Below are 20,611 nucleotides of genomic sequence, written 5' to 3'. Positions count from 1 at the left end.
TCCCAAGTTCCTTAATGACATATCAACTGAACTCAAACGGTACCACCAAGCACAGAATAGGTATTTTGTAATTTTATTGTCAAAGCTTTGGCAATAATGAGACCAGCCTCGAACAACACATACAAATGCGCAGCCCAAGTTGATCTGGCCTTCCACAGGCCAAAAGCAACTCTTTTCACACAAAGAAAGCCCGCCTTTCCCCTCCCCCCAACACTGATAAGAAGAGAGACTTGGGGGTTGTGTTCACATTCCTGATGGTTTACGACCCTATCTAACCAGGCAATCTGAAGACAAAGAGAAACTAGTATACAGAGTAAAATTAAGGAAAGAAATGAGCTGATTCAAACATGATTATGAATAAAGAAATAGCTCTTAAACATATGCATTATCTACAATCCCCCTTCAGATCTTATCCAAAAGATCTCTCCTACGAGAGCAACACCTCTAAAGCACGCCCCACATTAAAGTAGGTGCTGTAGTTTTTTTTTCTTTGAGCAAGCTAGCAATAAAACAACAGCATATTTACATGGATGACAGATGGAGGGAGTCCACGTCAATGTCGTCATGGTCAGGGAAGGAAATCAACAATTCTCGAAAGTCTCCATTTTGCTTGACCCCCTTCAAAGACATAACGAGCCCAGAAACAGGGTGGGGTTGACCTTCTACAGCTCTAACAATGATGCGGGTGCATAGAGACTTAGCACAAGGGGCGATAAAGCAACCGCAAGAGGCTATAATGGCCAAGAAAACTCCAATGGAGACCAGGACAGACTTAATTAGGTCAGTCCACCTGCCAAATGTGCTTTGGAGCCAATCTTTAAAGGGGTCAGAGACCCCTGAAACTTCAGTAAGTTCCTTAGACAGGGCCTGGAGGCCCTCTAAGGCCCTCTGAACTGAGCCATCTGGTGCAGTGTTGTTAGGAATGAAGGTACAGCATTGGTCACCAAACATTGCACACACGCCTTCTTCCTTGGCTAGGATGCGGTCAAGGGCTATGCGGTTCTGGATGGCCATGAGAGAGGTCGGGGCAAGTTGTTCAGCAAGTCCCTCAACGGCGTCACGAGTCAGGTTGGTCAGTCTCAACAGATTATAAAAAACATAGTTAATGCGTTCAACATTTTTAGTAGCAGTCACAGGGAAAATAGCACCAATGATAGGAAGGTTCTCGAACCCTGCACAGGATTCACACCACAATTTGTGTTGTGAGGGGACCCCTCTTGGTTGTCCAATTGCATCAAAGTAAACACCATCAGGGTTTCTCATCAGATCAAAGGAGCCCTTTACACTCCTTCGAGATAAAACATGGCGGCGTCGGCGAGAAGTTAGAGAGGCCGCTGAGACAGGAGTTACAAGGGGAGTTAATTTGGTACCCACTAGGGTGAGTGGGGTCACCAGTCTAACCATAGCACAAAGCCCTACGGATAACGTTGGGATTCTAATGTACAATCTGTGCTCCCCACAATACCAGAATACGTCAGCTCGTGCCCAAGGGCCTATCCTTGAGCCATCTATCAGTGTGGTGCACCAGGAAGGGTTAATGTCACCCAATTTGTTGGGGGACGAAGAGGGTCCTTTGAATTGAAAACACGTGTAATTCAGCTTTTGGGCCACAAATGGAAGAAGTCGGGTGGAATTGTCAACAGAAGGGTACACACTAGCCAACAAATCGCACCCTGGTGGCGTGGGTTCAGAGAACAAGGAAATAAGACAGTTTGAGCCATTTATGTCAGTCAACTTAAAAGGAGCGGGGTAAGTGTGGGGAAAAGGACGTCCAGCGGAACAAGCAACACAGTCACCCAGGTTTTGGCATCCACCTGAGCCACAGGTTTACCTGTACCCGCTCCTAAGGTCAAAGTTACCAGGCCTTCGGTGGTGATGTCATTAGCACGCACAGATGTGAGAGCCTTTGAAACACCACCAAGGTGGGGTGGTACTTTAGGTGCTACAGAGGGTGTAGAGGTAGTTAACGCCCTCTCAAGGACATTAATTTTAATAATTCCTTTAGAGTCTGTATCAGTCAGGTCAACCCCCAAAACAACATAAAAGGGACGATGGGCACCACTTACCATAGTATGTTGTCTGCATCCGACACCGATGGTTCAGGGTTGAGTCGTCACAAATATAGAGGTTATTACCACGGTAATAGCTATTGTGTCCCCCGTAATTAATCACACTGCATAGGTCAAAAAATAAGTCTTGCTATCCTCTTTGACCCAGTCTATTTAAAGTCCGCTGTTTGTTCTTAGACACTTGTCAGTCACTGTCGTCAGGAAGGAAGAACTGAGACACAAAGACAGTAGAACACGCCCAAGCACCAGTCCGTCAGGGAACACTACCGGGTGTGACATCCTGCTTTTCGTCTATCAAAATCAGAGTAATTCAGGTAACGAAACGGGGATAAACATCAAACTTTTCACTTAATATAACGACACAGATAGTTATGCTGAAAACAAGCAAGAGAAATTGGATAACTTCGAGTATAAAGGCTGGTCTCAAATAAGGATATACAATATAGAAGTTAAAAAGAGTAATATAGGTAGAAAATCTCTCTCTCAGCGTCGTCTTCTGGGCTGTAGGATTATGTGTGTGTAATTAAAGCCTCGCTCTTCTATGACACTAAAAATGAGTCGTTTTCTGCTCCCGTTCTTCTTCAGCTGCCTCAGGCTCAAAAGGCGCTGCTGGGGGTCGAGTGGGGCAGATGTAGTGGCGATGTCAGCAATGACATCCGCTGGTAATCTGTCAGGTTCTTCAGCAGGAGTGTAGAGGGAGAGGTGGTACCAGGTGTCCCCTTTTCCAGCTAGTCGAAGGGCGTGAGACGTCCGTTCCACGACCTTGAAGGGACTACCTGGGCTCCGTCCACTTGCGTTTGATGACCTTGATCTTGAGCGATCTGTAAATTAAGGAGTTGCTTCCTTGCTGCTCTGTCATTAGCCTTATCATCCTCATCTTGAGGAAAGAGACTGCGCATAGCAGTAGCTATGTTTGTAACGTATGGTGTTATCGGTGAGGTCGAAGATTCAGCCATTAATCCTGCTTGTTGTTCTGTATTTTTGCCATATTGTGTGGAAACACAACGATACAAAATGCCTCTAAAGTGTCCTACTGAGAGAGTGTACCCTGCTGTTAGTTTGTCTAACGTGTTAAGCCAAAGACTCCCATCTTCAGACACAGGTGGGAGTTTGTCAACAATGGCCTGCATGTCTGCAACAGCAAAAGGCTTATATTGGAATCTGCCGCTATTATCAGGAAAAAGTGGATATGCGTGTCCCTCCAGCTTTTTTGAGCGTATGTTGTATGCATGTGGTTCATGTGGGTGTTGGTCAATGTAGCCTTCCATTGAGCCATTAACAGTTACAGGAGACCACAAAGTCTGGCTCTGTTGTGTGTTGCTCAAGAATGTCTGATGTGCACGTGAGAGGCTGTCATTTACTGGGGGAGGGCATTTGTTTATGGCAACAAAATGGTCTGGCGTGTAAAGTGAGGAGTTTTGCGTTGACTCATGCATTATCTGCTGTCTAGTAAGATTAGGCATATTCGGGAGGTTTTCCGCTGGGTGGATGTTATTTTGGGGCTTAGGCACCAGAGGTGAATTACACTCAGGAGACAGCGTTAGTTTTGGAGGAGGGTTCAATCTTAGAGAGGCTGTGTGAGCAGGGCCGTCACTCGTCACAGGAGTAGGGGGCGGTGGCCTAGTCAAAGTCTGGGCGGGTCGTTTGAATTGTCTTACGCATGCGCGGCAGACAAAAAACCAATCAGTCTATTCTGTCATTAATCATCGGTTCTTTTGTTGCATTTCGTTTTTCCACGTAATCCCCGTTTACTCGAATTCCCTCTAGCTTCCTTTTCTCATTCGTCAAACGCTTATATTCTCGAGCACATAAGTTCTGTAAGCCTTCTTTTAACCCGTTAGGTTCCTCGCCCTGTGCTCGAGTCATCTCCTTAACTACTTTACTTCGTTCCTTTTTGTCTCTCCCCGCGGACTCCATTGTTACCAAAAGCACATTCAATTGATCATTGAACGATAACCATTCATCACATTTTCCCCAGCCGTCATCACATTCTTGTCTGTCACACTCCTTGGCCATTTTCACCAGCGCACACACACACACAAGCACGTGTAAGCACTCACGCACACACAAGCAAGTGCCTACAGCCCTACGCACACACACACACACACACACGTAAGCACTCTCTCTGCGTTTCACTTTACCATAAAACTTCCAGTTACTTTTTTATTTTATTTTTTATTTTACCTGACGTTTGAGTTCACAACTTTTCGAGTATTGTAAACTCCCTCTTAACCCTTTCAAGGAACGTTCTCTTTTTTTCTTTTTAAACTCTACTTGCTAATTTTATTGTCGACAACCGTCCATTCAATTGATCATTACACAGTAATGATTCATCACATTCCTCCCCGACCGCCATCACATTCCTGTCTGTCACACTCAGTGGCCATTGTGTCTATTTTTTTCAGAAGGGCCTCGAACCCCTGAAGGCCTTTAACCCACAAACCATACGGCGGCCTTTAACCCCGTAATTTTTCGTACAATACGCAGCTAGAGCCTCTAACTCTAACCCGTGCAATTTATCGTGCAATATGCAGGCCTCTAACCTCCATATCATACGAGGGCCTTTAACCCGTTACTCTTTTAGGCGGCGACCAACTACCCAGGGTGAGCCACACCCAACTATTAGTTCACTCGTCAATGAAACTGCCCGTCACGGTAATCGAGACACAATGGCGTGAGTTGACCACCTATTTACAATTTTAATGCAATGGCAGGCTCGGCAAAAATGCAATCAATCTATCAAAATCACCATTCTGTGTCTGCGGTACAAAGCAGTGTTTAACTTACAGACTTCTGGGCAGACTCCTAATGCAGATTTTATCTAAAAAGAAAGGTTCTGCTTACCTTGAATTATGTTTTGGCCATGTGAGTCTGTCCAGAAGATTGCAAGAGAAGGTCCAATTGTCAGCGTGTCATCTCGGACGAAGCCCCCAAATTGTTGCGTTTGACCAGATGTTCCTCCAAGTGGGATGTAAAACGCTGGTCAGTCCCAAGTTCCTTAATGACATATCAACTGAACTCAAACGGTACCACCAAGCACAGAATAGGTATTTTGTAATTTTATTGTCAAAGCTTTGGCAATAATGAGACCAGCCTCGAACAACACATACAAATGCGCAGCCCAAGTTGATCTGGCCTTCCACAGGCCAAAAGCAACTCTTTTCACACAAAGAAAGCCCGCCTTTCCCCTCCCCCCAACACTGATAAGAAGAGAGACTTGGGGGTTGTGTTCACATTCCTGATGGTTTACGACCCTATCTAACCAGGCAATCTGAAGACAAAGAGAAACTAGTATACAGAGTAAAATTAAGGAAAGAAATGAGCTGATTCAAACATGATTATGAATAAAGAAATAGCTCTTAAACATATGCATTATCTACAACACCTATGTAGATATTGCACCAAAAACCAGACATTTGGAGCTAGAATAGTCATTTACCACATTAGCAATGTATAGAGTGTATTTCTTTAAAGTTAAGACTAGTTTAAAGTTATCTTCATTGAAAAGTACAGTGCTTTTCCTTCAAAAATAAGGACATTTCAATGTGACCCCAAACTTTTGAACAGTAGTGTATATGTTTTTTTCCTTCTTTATTATGCATTTTCGGCCGGTGCGACTTATACTCCGAAAAATACGGTATTTGAATCTTAGAACTATAAAACAATCTATCAATCGTTACACCCCTACTAATTGTAATAGATATAAATGACTTGTCGGTCCGACGTTCATGCTTGTCACCAATGTGTCGTACACACTTACACACAGGGAGCGCGTGCACATACACAAAAGCAGTCCAACCGAAGCAACTAACAGTTTGCGATCATGTTGTTGTTACGATAGAATAGACATTCAATGAAAGCTAATGTCAACTATCCAGATCACCGTTATTAGCTGAAAACACATAAAGCTAATGCATGTGTGCACATGTAATGTACTCTCGTAGTTACGTTATTACAAGCTTAAAGCCGTAAGAGAACGGGATATAATGTTTGAAACACATTGGAAATAATAATAATAATAATAATACATTTTATTTATAAGGCGCCTTTCTGGGCACTCAAGGACACCGTACAAAATCACAACAATAAAATCAAATTGGATAAAAAACAACAACAACAACAACAACAACAACAAAGATAGAGAAGAAAAGATTATTACAATGAATAGGCAGGAATAGGTGTGTTTTGAGTCTTGATTTGAAGAGGGATATTGAATCTAAGTTACAAAGGTCTGGTGGTAAAAAGTTCCAAAGATGTGGGGCAGAGCGGCTGAAAGCTCGGACACCCACGGTGGTAAATAGTGCCCTGTCGGCATCTGCATAAAGGTAGCAAACAGCCCTTTTTATTAGAGACACACTGAATCACCACCTGTGGGCCCATGGACCTCTCACTACATTAACAAACCTATCAACATCACTGTATATTTGTCACAGTAACAAGTTTAACTTTGTAAAACACTTCCACATGTACCGAATGAAATGTTGGCTTTGTGGCGTTGTCCTTTTTCTCTGTGTGTGAGCATAGGTGGAGCGTATTCACAATGATCACAGCTTTTTAACCTGAGCGCCCCCTAAGCAGCTACCAACCGTGACATACAGCAGCTTAATATCATCCCATCGTAGCTATGAGAGAATAATCATGTGTTGGCCGATTGACGCTGATTATTAAACTTATTTTTCACTAATAAGGTGCAATATGGTGTTTTTCTTCAAAATGATCATTGTGACTGTGTTTACGCTGTAGGCCAAAGTGGCACAAATCAGATTTTTTTCCAGCTGACTGTTTACACTGCAAGTAAAATGTGCTCTCTATTAGACTTCAGTATAAACGCGCACAGGCCCCAATGTAACATTGACGTCACTTGCATGCGAAGTTCGATAAAGTGGCAAAAAACAAAGTTGACAGTTTTTTCTAAATTAAAACTACTACAAAATAAAATGCAAGTCACCATACTTTAAAAAAAAAAGAGTGTTTTTATGTTAAAATAAATTGAATTAATATAGTGGATGAATGAATATATGTAGTGTAATTTTCGCGCAAACGAATGACGAAGCTTGCCCAAAGATAACGCAAAATAAAAAAAGAGCCGACAGCGCATTTCCTCAACCGAGCAGTTTTCCTCAATGGTAAGTGTAAAATTAGTTTGTGAAGTGAACAATAACTCAATACATTAGGGTTATGTCTGTCACGCTTGACTAATACAGTATGTAAGGCAGCTAAAGTTGGGATAACCTAGCTTAAATATGACTCTTTTCTCTTTTTTTTTATACGGGACCTATTTTGTAAAACCAGCTTTTCTTTCCTATGGGTACGTGTTTTTGTGTTTATTTGGGATATGCATAAGTCTTGAAATTATGAAATCAAACTATGGAACATGATAGAGATAGTTATAAAACAATCTTGCCTTCCTTCATACTTTTTCCAAACGAGCCGTTTGCAATTTGCCCCATTTGTGATGTTTTTCCAATCTGTGATATAAGCGAATATCACTATACATTATAAACAGGCATGTGATTTTTCCGTCTATATATCTCCGTAATGTGTGTTAAATCTTGGTCTGTCTCTTTGCCATACCTGCCAACAATTACGGTTTTACCATAATGAGTATGGTTTTTGGTAATCTGTTCCGGTTTACGGCTGCAGTGGTGCAAACTACGGTTTTCTATTAAAAATTATTAACTTAAATATCGAAGCTACGTAGCAAAGCTACTCCATGGGCAGGGGACAAAATATACGGGAAAAATCAATGATTGGTTGGTTGGTTTACGTATAAGAAATCCCTGATTGGTTGGTTGGTTTACTATGATGCGTCACGATTGGTTAAGATTAGGGCAAAACATTACGGACAGGCCAATCGGAGGCAAGATAGGGCGGGTCATCAAACCAGGAAGGGTAAATCGCAACACACGTACATCCCAAATGACGACGAGAAAGTCAGAGAAGAGAAAAGGGAATATTCAAGCGGGCGATTTATAAATGTAATAAAACTACTGGAAGATGGCAGAGGGATTCTCTTCCTTAGATTTTTCTTTTAGTGATCTAGACGACATCCAGTAAACCCACAATGTGTTTACTTGGCCATATTTTCACAAATGAATGCGTCTGGATAAAACAATGCCCAAAACATTCATTTTAGTTGTTTACCATGCAAGCCCAAATCAAAACTATAGCCTGTCTAAATGCTAAATTTCGTTTATATATATATATATATATATATATATATATATATATATATATATATATATATATATATATATATATATATATATATATATATATATATACATACACACTGCTGTTCAAAAGTTTGGGGTCACATTGAAATGGTGTGGCGAAGTTGGTAGAGTGGCTGTGCCAGCAATCGGAGTGTTGCTGGTTACTGGGGTTCAATTCCCACCTTCTACCTTCCTAGTCACGTCCGTTGTGTCCTTGGGCAAGACACTTCACCCTTTGCCTCTGATGGCTGCTGGTTAGCGCCTTGCATGGCAGCTCCCGCCATCAGTGTGTGAATGTGTGTGTGAATGGGTAAATGTGGAAATACTGTCAAAGCGCTTTGAGTACCTTGAAGGTAGAAAAGCGCTATACAAATACAACCTATTTATCATTTATTTATTTATCATTTTTGAAGGAAAAGCACTGTACTTTTCAATGAAGATAACTTTAAATTAGTCTTAACTTTAAAGAAATACACTCTATACATTGCTAATGTCGTAAATGACTATTCTAGCTGCAAATGTCTGGTTTTTGGTGCAATACCTACATAGGTGTATAGAGGCCCATTTCCAGCAACTATCACTCCAGTGTTCTAATGGTACAATGTGTTTGCTCATTGGCTCAGAAGGTTAATTGATGATTAGAAAACCCTTGTGCAATCATGTTCACACATCTGAAAACAGTTTAGCTTGTTACAGAAGCTACAAAACTGACCTTCCTTTGAGCAGATTGAGTTTCTGGAGCATCACATTTGTGAGGTCAATTAAACGCTCAAAATGGCCAGAAAAAGAACTTTCATCAGAAACTCGACAGTCTATTCTTGTTCTTAGAAATGAAGGCTATTCCACAAAATTGTTTGGGTGACCCCAAACTTTTGAACGGTAGTATATATATATTTATATATATATATATATGTATGTATGTATGTATGTATGTATGTATGTATATACATACATACATACATACATACATACATACATACGTACATACGTACACACGTACATACGTACGTATGTATTTGTATATATATATATATATATGTATATATATATGTATATGTGTATATATATATATATATATATATATATATATATGTATATGTGTGTGTATATATATATATATATGTATATGTGTGTGTATATATATATATATATATATATATATGTATATGTGTGTGTATATATATATATATATATATATATATATATATATATATATATATATATATATATATATATATATATATATATATATATATATATATATATATATATATATATATATATATATATATATATATATATATATATATATATATATATATATATATATATATATATATATATATATATATATATATATATATATATATATATATATATATATATATATGTATATATGTATATATGTATATATATATATATATATATATATATATATATGTACTTTACTTCCCGAAATTGGATGATTAGCTGGCGCGGCCCATTTATCTTTGCGCAAACGAATGACGTATTTCGCCCAAAGATGAAGCAAAAGTCGCATTCAGGTCGCATTTCCATTTATTTTGAAGTCACATTTTAAAAGATCAGATTCCAATCATACTTGGACTACGTTTCGATGTAGCCTGAATTGGATGTGAAATTATTAGTTTTGAAGCATTTTGGGGTGTTTTAACTGGCAAAAAATAGCCGAACCGTGTCTTGAGGGGAAACAATCTAATTTGGTATGCAGTGTAAATGGGGCCTGTGTTCTGTGTCCAGTAGAGTATAAACTAACTCCTTTCATTCTTTCAGCCATCACCAGCAGAAGGAAGCAGTGAGGCCTTGAAGAGCCGACGGCGCATTTCCTCAACCTAGCAGTTTGCCTCAATGGTATGTTTATAATTAGTTTGTGAAGTGAACAATAACTCAACACATTAGAGTTATGTCTGTCACGCTTGACTAATACAGTATGTAAGGCAGCTAAAGGTGGGATAACCTATCTTAAACAGTGTTGGGTTAGTTACTGAAAACCAGTAACTAGTTACAGTTACTAGTTACTTTATTTCAAAAGTAACTCAGTTACTAACTCAGTTACTTACACCAAAAAGTAATGCGTTACTGTGAAAAGTAACTATTTAGTTACTTCTTTTTTTAAAGCTCCCATTAATGCCCTTTTAGCCTTCATTTCAGTACTGTTATTGCACTGGAGAATAATACAATGTGTTGATCAACTTGCCATGCATTTGCATCACTGAACTCTGCTAAGCAATGTGGTCTACATACAACACACAAACAATGTGGTCTACATACAACACACAAACAATGTGGTCTACATACAACACACAAACAATGTGGTCTACATACAACACACAAAGACAAAGATATGTTTCAAAGGGCCAACTTATTTCAGGCCAGAACAAATTGACAAAACTATTTTAAATAGCTGCAACATAACATACATAAGTAACAAACAGCATAATAACAACATAGCTGTAAACGAAATACGTACTTTAACTTTATTTTTACATACCAAAGCCTAACCAGGCGTTTTTTATCTCAAGGAATTCTGAAATAAAATCATGTCTGAAGCCCAGAACACTGTACACATTTCCCCAGTTTTAGTTTAGAGATAAGGAAATATTGGCCTGGCCCACTAGGATCCCTCTTTATGTTTGTGAACTTTATTGTTTATACATTTAGAGTGATGTGATAATCAAACACTCTAGAAGTCTAGAAATAAAGAGTATATAAGAGAATTGACAGAGTGTGTGTACAATAATTCATAATAACATTGATTTTGATTCAATATTATGTTTTGAGCAATGACAGATTGAAAGAAAAAAAAACAGCTTTGTTTTATTAGTCAACATTGTAACGTTTTCTAAATTACATTTCACTTTTAAGCTTTTTTATTTCACTTTTGTTATGTTTTGTTTATTTTAATAGTATTTTCAGAAAGTGCTGTGGGCCTTTAAAACATTAGCTGTGGGCTGCAAATGGCCTCCGGGGCACACTTTTGACACCCCTGCTATAGATAATAAAAAATTAAATCTGATAAATCTATCGATAAAAAGCTGAGCCTGGCGACGCATGCGTGTTAGCAACTCTCTCGCTCTCTCTGTCTCCGCCCCTCCCTCACGAATGCTGCTGCGCGCACCACCCCCTCCATCCACTTCCCACACTCAGACACACACACAGCGCGGCTCCTCCGTGTGACACAAGAGATTCAGAAGAACGACACCGTAGCGCTGCCACAAAACACACTCAGATCTTCTGTTTCAAGCCAATACTACATAAAAAGTAACGTAAAATAACGCAGTAGCGCATCATGTAGTAACGGTAACTGAGTTACTGAATATAAAAAATAACGCGTTAGATTACTAGTTACCGCCAAAACTAGCGGCGTTACAGTAACGCGTTACGTTGTAACACGTTAGTCCCAACACTGATCTTAAATATGACTTTTTTTTATCTGGCACCTATTATGTAAAACCAACTTTTATTTCCTATGGGTATGTGTTATTGTGTATTTGAGATATGCATAAATCTTGACGTTATGAAATGAAACCATGGAACATGATAGATCTTGCCTTCCTTCATACTTTCTCCAAACGAGCCGATTGCAATTTGCCCCATTTGTGATGTTTTTCCGATCGGTGATATAAGCGGATATCGCTATATATTATAAAGTGATACCCAAAGAGCTTTGCGTGAGTATGCCATTGTAGTCCGACGTTGTGTTATGGCCTGTTCACAACAGGTCGTGTTTTGTTTTGTTTGTGTTTATTTTCCTATGTTTGGTAGTCATTTTCTGTTTTAGCGTTCCTCCGTTTGTTTACATTTTGGTTATCAGGGCGCTGATTTGACTCACCTGCCTCTGATTAGCAATCAGGGTGCTCACCTGCTCTTGATCACTAATCAGAGAGCTTAAAAAGTTATTGTCACTCTGCCATCCGAGCTGGTACGTTGTTTTCTCAACGTGTCCGGTACGTTCTCTTGCTAATTCATGCTGCTTATGTCCAGCGTCAGCGTTTTTCGACATTTTCAAGTTGTTAAACTCGCACAACTATTCCTGTGCTTTTTTTCCCTGCACGTCTTTTTGTTCGTTTGTTCATTACATAGAATAAAATACTTTCTTACCAGACGCTGCTACTGCCATCTCCTTGCTTTTTTCTTCCGCATGGTGAGAAACATGACCATTGCCACAATGCGACAACGGATGTATCAAAATAAACCTGTCGAAAGTGTTTCTCATAATGGACAAAACAAATGATATATAAAGGCCTACTGAAATGAATGTTTTTTATTTAAACGGGGATAGCAGATCCATTCTATGTGTCATACTTTATCATTTCGTGATATTGCAATATTTTTGCTGAAAGGATTTAGTAGAGAACATTGAAGATAAAGTTCGCAACTTTTGGTCGCTGATAAAAAAAGCCTTGCCTGTACCGGAAGTAGCGTGACGTCGCAGGTTGAAGGGCTCCTCACATTTCCCCATTGTTTTCAATGCAGCGAGAGCGATTCGGACCGAGAAAGCGACGATTTCCCCATTAATTTGAGCCAGGATAAAAGATTTGTGGATGAGGAACGTGAGAGTGAAGGATTGGAGTGCAGTGCAGGACGTATCTTTTTTCAATCTGATCGTAACTTAGGTACAAGGACTCATTGGATTCCACACTCTCTCGTTTTTCTATTGTGGATCACGGATTTGTATTTTAAACCACCTCGGATACTATATCCTCTTGAAAATGAGAGTCGAGAACGTGAAATGGACATTCACAGTGACTTTTATCTCCACGACAATACATCGGTGAAGCACTTTAGCTACGGAGCTAAAGTGATAGCATCGTGCTTAAATGCAGATAGAAACAAAATAAATAAGCCCCTGACTGGAAGGATAGACAGAAGATCAACAATACTACTATCAGGAGACACCGAACCAAACACTGGACCTGTAACTACACGGTTAATGCTGTGCCGCCTGTCGAAGCCTAGCAATGCTGTTGCTAACGACGCCATTGAAGCTAAATTAGCTACAGGACCTCGTCAGAGCTATGATAAAAACAATAGCGCTCCACCTACGCCAGCCCTCATCTGCTCATCAACACCCGTGCTCACCTGCGTTCCAGCGATCGACGGCGCGACGATGGACTTCACCCGATCATCGATGCAGTCGGCGGCTAGCGTCGGATAGCGCGTCTGCTATCCAAGTCAAAGTCCTCCTGGTTGTGTTGCTGCAGCCAGCCGCTAATACACCGATTTCACCTACAGCTTTCTTCTTTGCAGTCTCCATTGTTCATTAAACAAATTGCAAAAGATTCACCAACACAGATGTCCATAATACTGTGGAATTTTGCGATGAAAACAGAGCTGTTTGTATTGTGATACAATGTGTCCGAATACTTCCGTTTCAACCATTGACGTCACGCGCATACGTCATCATACATAGACGTTTTCAACCGGAAGTTCCCCGGGAAATTTAAAATTGCAATTTATAAGTTAACCCGGCCGTATTGGCATGTGTTGCAATGTTAAGATTTCATCATTGATGTATAAACTATCAGACTGCGTGGTCGGTAGTAGTGGGTTTCAGTAGGCCTTTAAGGACATGAAAGGAGCCGCACAGCCGTGGTGGTGTGCTTCCAATTACGAAGTATAAGGCATGGGGCTTGCTGAGGTCAAAGACCACTGATTAAGAGAACCAGAACTTTTCCATGGAGAAAGACAAGATGGCCCCTTTGGACCTTGTCTGCCATGATGATGTAGCCGCTCTGCCGTCTTGTTCTCGCCGTCGCTGAAAGCCGTTCCCAGCGTGCCACCCGCGTGGGCTACCTCCTCATCGGATTGCAGCATGGACATCTGCCCCTCCCTCAGTCTGGTTGGCACATTATGCATTTCAAAGCATATCATATCTCATGGAATTAAGAGTAGACTTCGCAAACATGGGCTATTTAATTATAACACATCTATTTTCAACAATATCATGTCAGAACATTAAAGAAACATAAAAATGGTATTACAGGGTTAACACTTACATTCTCTATGAGTGGTAGCAGTGTTGTTGATCACCCTTTTTTGCGAGTGAGTCAAAGTCTAGTATCAGTTTTGTTGTAGCAATTCTCAAAACAGATCTTCGCTCAATTCTGTTCTAATATTTGGCGGACCAGATTACAAAGAGCAGCGGGCCGGATATGTTTTCCCATCCTTGCTCTAGCCCGTTGCATCCCGATAACGCCACGCCCTAGCGTCTGAGACACGGGCAGCGGTGCACGCAGAAGATGTCACGCCACCATCGTCAGGGACGCGTAAATGTGTGCGGCGCACGAACATGGCACGCTCAAGTCAGCCCCTTTTGCCATTGCAAATGCCACTAGGCAGACTCCAATCAGTAACATTGATCCTACTTTATGGGCATAATTCCTTTGACCAATGCAGTCAGTCAGCCTCAGCAAGACACCCAGGTTCAAGCGCTGCCCCCAAAAATTAAAGCTTCACCCACCTCACATACTCAGTTTTTTAAGACTCAAGCTCCTGCAATACCTGGCTCCCCACCAATGTTTGCTCCCAGGCTTCCAAAAGCCACCCACCCTAGGCGTCTGCTCCAGCTGAGGGCACAGAACAGCTCCTCCCACTACCTCGAAATATCATCTTGAACCCGCTTCCCGATGGCGGACTAGAGCTGGTAGCTGTGCAGCTGGTGACACAGCTTCCTCCAGTACCAGTTTTTTGTCCTGCAAGGCACCACCTCCTTCAAGGGTGCTATCCATGTCATTACCAGCGGGGGCGTCATCAGCTTCATTTCCGGAAATACCTCCACTGCCAGTTCTTCATACTGCCAAGCCGCAACATCCTGAAAGTTTGCTGCCTCTTACAAGGGACCATATGGAAAAGTACAGTTTGGCATGGACGGACGAGTGGTACAGGAGGTGCTGATGGAGCTGGAGATAGAGGATCCGCTTTTTTGCCGCAACACTGCCAGTAGCCAAGCTCGCTCCAGCTTTGACGCCCACTCAACTCAAGCCTGCTCCAGCCAGGCACGCCCAAGCAGCCACGCCAGTTCCAGCCGATCCTGCTCAGGCCGAGCCCGCTCCAGCTTTGAAGTCCGCTCAGGCCGAGCCCGCTCCAGCTTTAAAGTCCGCTCAGGCCGAGCCCGCTCCAGCTTTGACGCCCGCTCAGGCCGAGCCCCCTCCAGCTTTGACGCCCGCTCAGGCCAAGCCCGCTCCAGCTTTGACGCCCGCTCAGGCCGAGCCTGCTCCAGCTTTGACGCCCCCTCAGGCTGAGCCCTCCCCAGATTTGACGGCGTTCCTCCTTGCTGGCCACACATTTGGCCAGTGCAAAGACGCCCCCCTCGCCATCAGCAGTCCTTGCCATGACTTGGTTGTGGACCACAATGGCTGCTCTCGGCCTGCCTCCTCATCGGCCACGAATGTGGCCAGTTTATGGACACCGTCCGCGCTTTCGGCGGGCATGTCTGGGTCTTGGGCGTGTGTCTCTTATGTGTGTTGAGTTGTTTTTTTTAAACAAATACTTAACAGGAGTCACTTTAATGAAATGTTAAGTTATAAAAAATGTTACAGTCACATAGAGAAAAAAGAAATATGTTGCCTATAGCTACAAAGGCGGATTTGCGCAAAGTTCTTTGGGCTAAGCTTCACTATTAATGGAAATATCCATTGACGTAACTGAATATCTCCAACATGCCTTGATTTTAAATTTTAGGGACTGATGAAGACACTGAAAACTGATACCAACAGGTAAGAAAATAATGTTTTGCTTTATAGGACCCCAGCCTAAGAGGTGTTTTGAGTTAAGAAAAAAGAAAAATCCTCATATTAGAAAAGTTCAATACAATCTTAAATCTTCTTTACTTTTAGTTTCAGCTATCTTAAATTTTTCAGCTAACTTAAACACGAAATAACAAAATATGAAGTTAAGTACCTGGTTTATGAGGAATTGTTTAGACATCAGCAACTTGAAAATAATTGACCTTTTACAATGGTGTTTTCATAGGTTATTATTAATTATTAAAAGACATACACAAAAACATTTTAGTCAGGAACACCGACCTGCCTCATGGTGATGCTGTGTGACTGTAGATAATGCTATTGCAGCCTAACACTTTCAGATCGTGTACATTTGTGTCAATGTTCTTATGCTAAGTAGTTGTGACTGGAAAGCTCATACAATGTGGCAATCATTTCCAACAGCTTTTATTCTACGGTTACTACCGGGAACATATTTATCAATGTGATAAATGTGTGCATTAGTAATATCACACCTTTTATCGCACTTTTCCTTCCATGTGGAACCCAACAGGAAAATAAGCTATCATCGAGCTTTGTGGGTTTTTGCTGCTGGGGCGGTTTTTAGCGCACAGCTTCACACACTCCTCATAGTGGAGTTTGTGTCAAGTTTAGAAAATTAAAAAAAATACTGTCTTTTACTGACCAGTTCCTCCAACTAAGGCGTTGCCTCTTCTGTGTTTGGCGACAAAGTGTGTGAGCTGAGAGCAAGGCTCCAGCCCTGGCCCACCTCTGTGAATAAAGGAGGAGGATGGTGTTAGATTCCGGTATTGACGCACAAGTTCTTTGCCAGTCAAATCCAGCTCTCCGTCAACGGGGTCCTGTCCTCTCGGCGCAGTCTGTATTACCGGGCTGCTCCACAGACGTAGGCTCTACTCAGCTGGATGGCGAGGCAATTCGCATAGTTCTAACTACCCTGTGTTGGTTCAGCGTCTGTCCCGCTTCCTTTTGTGGTCGACTCGGCAGAGAAGCCTATCTCGTAAGGCCGAGTCAAAATCCCCAAATCCCGCTGTTTAAGGTAGCTTGCCTCTAATGGATCTTGGCTCTTGTTACTGACTAGGTTAGATTCGAGGGCTGTGAGAAGAAAAGCCCTTCATGACATATTTGTAAGTGGAATGACTTGGAGCGACCTTTTAGAGCTAGATGTAGTACACACAGGATTCCTAACTTTTACATCAAGGACGTAATGGTACGATGAGGGATAAAATCTTGGTACTTTTTGTAATGCTTTTTATTGCAGGTTCAATAGTGTAAGCATTGCACAGCGTCAATAAATCATTCACAAAATCATATAAAAGAAAAAATGTAAAATTGTAAAAATTTAATAAATTGCTAATCAATGCATCTCTGATTCAGTTCAAACGGAAGTTCAATTCGTCTTACTGTGCAAGGTTCTTTGGGGAAAGTCCAAAATAGTCCAAAAGAGTGTCTCTCTCTAATTTAGAAGAAGCTGGATGGGTCACGGGCCAGGAGAACACATCCAGGCTTCGGCTGCGACCACAGAACAGGGAGACAGGAAGGAGAAGCGGTGTCTGCCAAGAGCCGTGGCTCGAGCGGCCAACGCCCTGTACTCCTTTGGTAGATTCAGCAGTCAGTCCTCTGGTGCCAGAATAGAGAAGTGAATATTGTTCCTCTTTGCTTTCGTCGCAGGGGGAAATCAGATGGAGAAAAGTCTCTTGTTGTCAAATTTAGTCCTTGGAGAGTTTGGAAAAGTTCTTTAGTCCAAGCAGGTCAAGAGTCCTCTCTGTATTCCATCCGATGGCTGTCAAAGCACAAAATCCCGTATAATAGCTAATTCTGCATCCTTATATACCCTTCGATCTGGGTTGGTACCTTTCTAAGCCAAACAGATCCCTCCGTGGTCTTGGGTTACAATACATCACATTGTTCTCAACATTTCATTGGATACGGGTTCAGTTTGTCACATTGTACTATCATTTCATTGGACACAGTATACAAGCCATTAGTTATTCACCAGAAGATTCTGGTACTTGGGGCGGTGTGGCAGAGTTGGTAGAGTGGCCGTGCCAGCAATCGGATGGTTGCTGGTTACTGGGGTTCAATCCCCACCTTCTACCATCCTAGTCACGTCCGTTGTGTCCTTGGCCAAGACACTTCACCCTTGCTCCTGATGGGAGCGCCTTGCATGGCAGCTCCTGCCATCAGTATGTGAATGGGTGGATGTGGAAATACTGTCAAAGCGCTTTGAGTACCTTGAAGGTAGAAAAGCGCTATACAAGTATAACCCATTTATCATTTATTATTACTTTCCAAAGTCTTACTTAACTAACTGTTTTTCCCTCACCATCTGTTTCTGATCAGTTTCCCCTTACATCAGCTCTTTCTTTGGCAACAACTTGCTTTTAGTCACGTACGCCTGCAGAAGGTCATACGTCGGCTATGTCTTTTCTTTCCCCCCTTTTCAGTCCTACATACTTTCCTTTTTTCATTCTAGGATAATAAACATATTCCTTACTTGATTAACCTGTTTTAACACACTTGATTAACATGATTCCCATACACAATTAACTATGTTGTGATTACAATCATTGATTACACTCTGGAGTATATAACTGATTATATCTGGGCCCTTCGGTTGTGCCGTGCTTAGGTGATTATAGGTGTTAGGACGGGAGGGTTTCCACTAAACTCAACAACCCCTTTTTGAAACCCTTGGTAGGGTGGTCAGAAGATAGCATCATCACCGTCCCCAGGGAGAGTAGTACCCAAGGGGATCTCTGGGACAGCAGGGTAAATGGGGGCAATGGGCCCCGGAGAGGCGTCAAGATACGCAATGGGCGGCGCACCCGCGTCGTCAGCGCCAATGACAATGCGGCAACGGGGAGATGTAGGAGGGGAAACATCGGCAATCACCAGGGGTGGTATGGTCAACAAACTCCTTCACGTCAGAAATGAGGGCGGATAGCTCACCGTCAGGAGGCGAGGAAACCGAAGGAGACCCCAATGGAGCCACCGGCTTCGCAGGCACAGGACTGATTTCAGGGAACCCGGGTGGGGCCCCTGGTCACGTACGCCTGCAGAAGGTCATACATCGGCTATGTCTTTTCTTTCCCTCCTTTCAGTCCTACGCACTTTCCTTTTATCATACTAGGATAATACACATATTCCTTACTTTGTTCACTTTTCTTCTCTCCAACTCTATCAGTCCTTCCAGCACAGCTGTAACTTCCCCGACTTGAGCGCTCCCTAGCAGCTTGCCTTTCTGCCGGATGACTTCTTTACCGTTACTCTCAAGAATGTATCCCCAGTATGCTGTGTCGTCTGAGCCTTTCTTTGATCCATCAGTGATAAGGGTCCAATCATAATGGTACTTTGGGCCATTCGGGGGAAATTTTGCGGGTGGGCCCGATGACACTGGTCCGATGTCGAGGTCAGGGTCCAGCAGGATGTTTTCCCACCGACCCCAACGAGCGTTTGTCGCTCTGGTGCTCTCGACTGTAGCTTTACTGAGGAACCGGTACACTTGGGCTTGAGTGACGATCGTGATACCTTGCCCTTGGGTGAGATCTTTCATGGCATTCCAGTACCTTGCCACGACCGCCAGTTCTTTCTCCGCCGGTGGTTTCTTTTTCTCCACAGAGGACAAGGTGTAGCTCCACAGCGCCACCAGACCTCCGCCCTCGTTGCTCACTTGGACCGTGGCGTTGTCGTCCTCAAAATCAACCACGGCTTTCAGCCTTGCCGTCAGACTCCTTGGCTCCAGCCTCAAGGCGCCTTTGATAGCCCCTTTCAGAGCCATCCGATTGCTCTGGTCGGTAGCAGTCCATATCCATTTGGGCTTCACCGACCTCTCAGCACCGGCTTAGGCCACGTCCTTTTTCAGCTTGGCATACAGCGGGCGCGCATACTTCTGGTAGCCAGGAACATGGTCTCTCACGTAATTGCAGAGACCCAGCGCCTTCTGGAGAGCGTTAAGTGAAGTTGGCGGGTCTATTTGTTCAACTGGCTCTGAATTATTCTGAAAGCCCCAGGTCATCAGCAACATGAAACCCCAGATAGCTCATTTGCTTTCTGGCGAACTGGCATTTCTTGAGATTCAGTTTAAGTCCTGCAGCGGTTAATATTTCAACCACTTTCTGTAGTCTATTCAAGTGTTCTTCTTCAGAGTCATCTGCTATAAAAACATCGTCAATGTAGACTGTCGCATCAAGACCATCCAAAATTTCCATCACGGCTGATTGAGAAACATTTGGGGAGTTCTTGTACCCCTGGGGAAGCCTTTCCCACACGTACGTTTTGCCTTTGTGCGTGAATGCTGTCTTGACTTGCGATGCTCTGGCCAGTCTCATGGAAAATAATCTATTAGCCATTTCGATGCAGGATTTGAAGGTCTTTAGCCGCAAAGTCTTTAATGTCCCCTGCGGGTTGATCAGGCTGGCTTTGTGGGTGAGTGTTCTACGGTTGAGGGCCTTAAAGTTGATAACTGGTCTCCAACCGGCACCCGTCGCCTCAGGTTTCTTTACCGCCTGGATCGGACTATTGGTCTGGGGGTTCGGTTCCTCTCTCAACACTCCCAGCACCA

At 42.5% G+C, this 20,611-nt stretch overlaps 2 protein-coding genes across 5 annotated transcripts in view; one reads left to right on the top strand and one right to left on the bottom strand.

Moving 5' to 3' along the window:
* LOC133664590 (zinc finger protein 431-like) overlaps positions 1–20,611 on the bottom strand; it is a 404,655-nt gene that overhangs the window by 220,268 nt on the left and 163,776 nt on the right. The window lies entirely within an intron of this gene.
* LOC133664658 (serine/arginine repetitive matrix protein 1-like) overlaps positions 1–20,611 on the top strand; it is a 76,401-nt gene that overhangs the window by 14,849 nt on the left and 40,941 nt on the right. For 3 of the 4 annotated variants that reach the window (XM_062069481.1, XM_062069477.1, XM_062069478.1), the window contains 2 exons: positions 10,076–10,153; positions 15,986–16,020. Coding sequence is in view for 1 of the 4 variants with exons in the window: in XM_062069479.1 (XP_061925463.1) it covers positions 10,151–10,153 (3 nt within the window). In the remaining 3 variants the exon portion in view is untranslated. The remainder of the gene's footprint in view (positions 1–10,075; positions 10,154–15,985; positions 16,021–20,611) is intronic. The other variant, XM_062069479.1, reaches the window with a different exon arrangement.

This window comes from Entelurus aequoreus, linkage group LG14 (assembly GCF_033978785.1).
Source record: "Entelurus aequoreus isolate RoL-2023_Sb linkage group LG14, RoL_Eaeq_v1.1, whole genome shotgun sequence".
Lineage (NCBI taxonomy): Eukaryota > Metazoa > Chordata > Actinopteri > Syngnathiformes > Syngnathidae > Entelurus > Entelurus aequoreus.
This window is presented reverse-complemented; position numbering and strand designations above follow the sequence as displayed.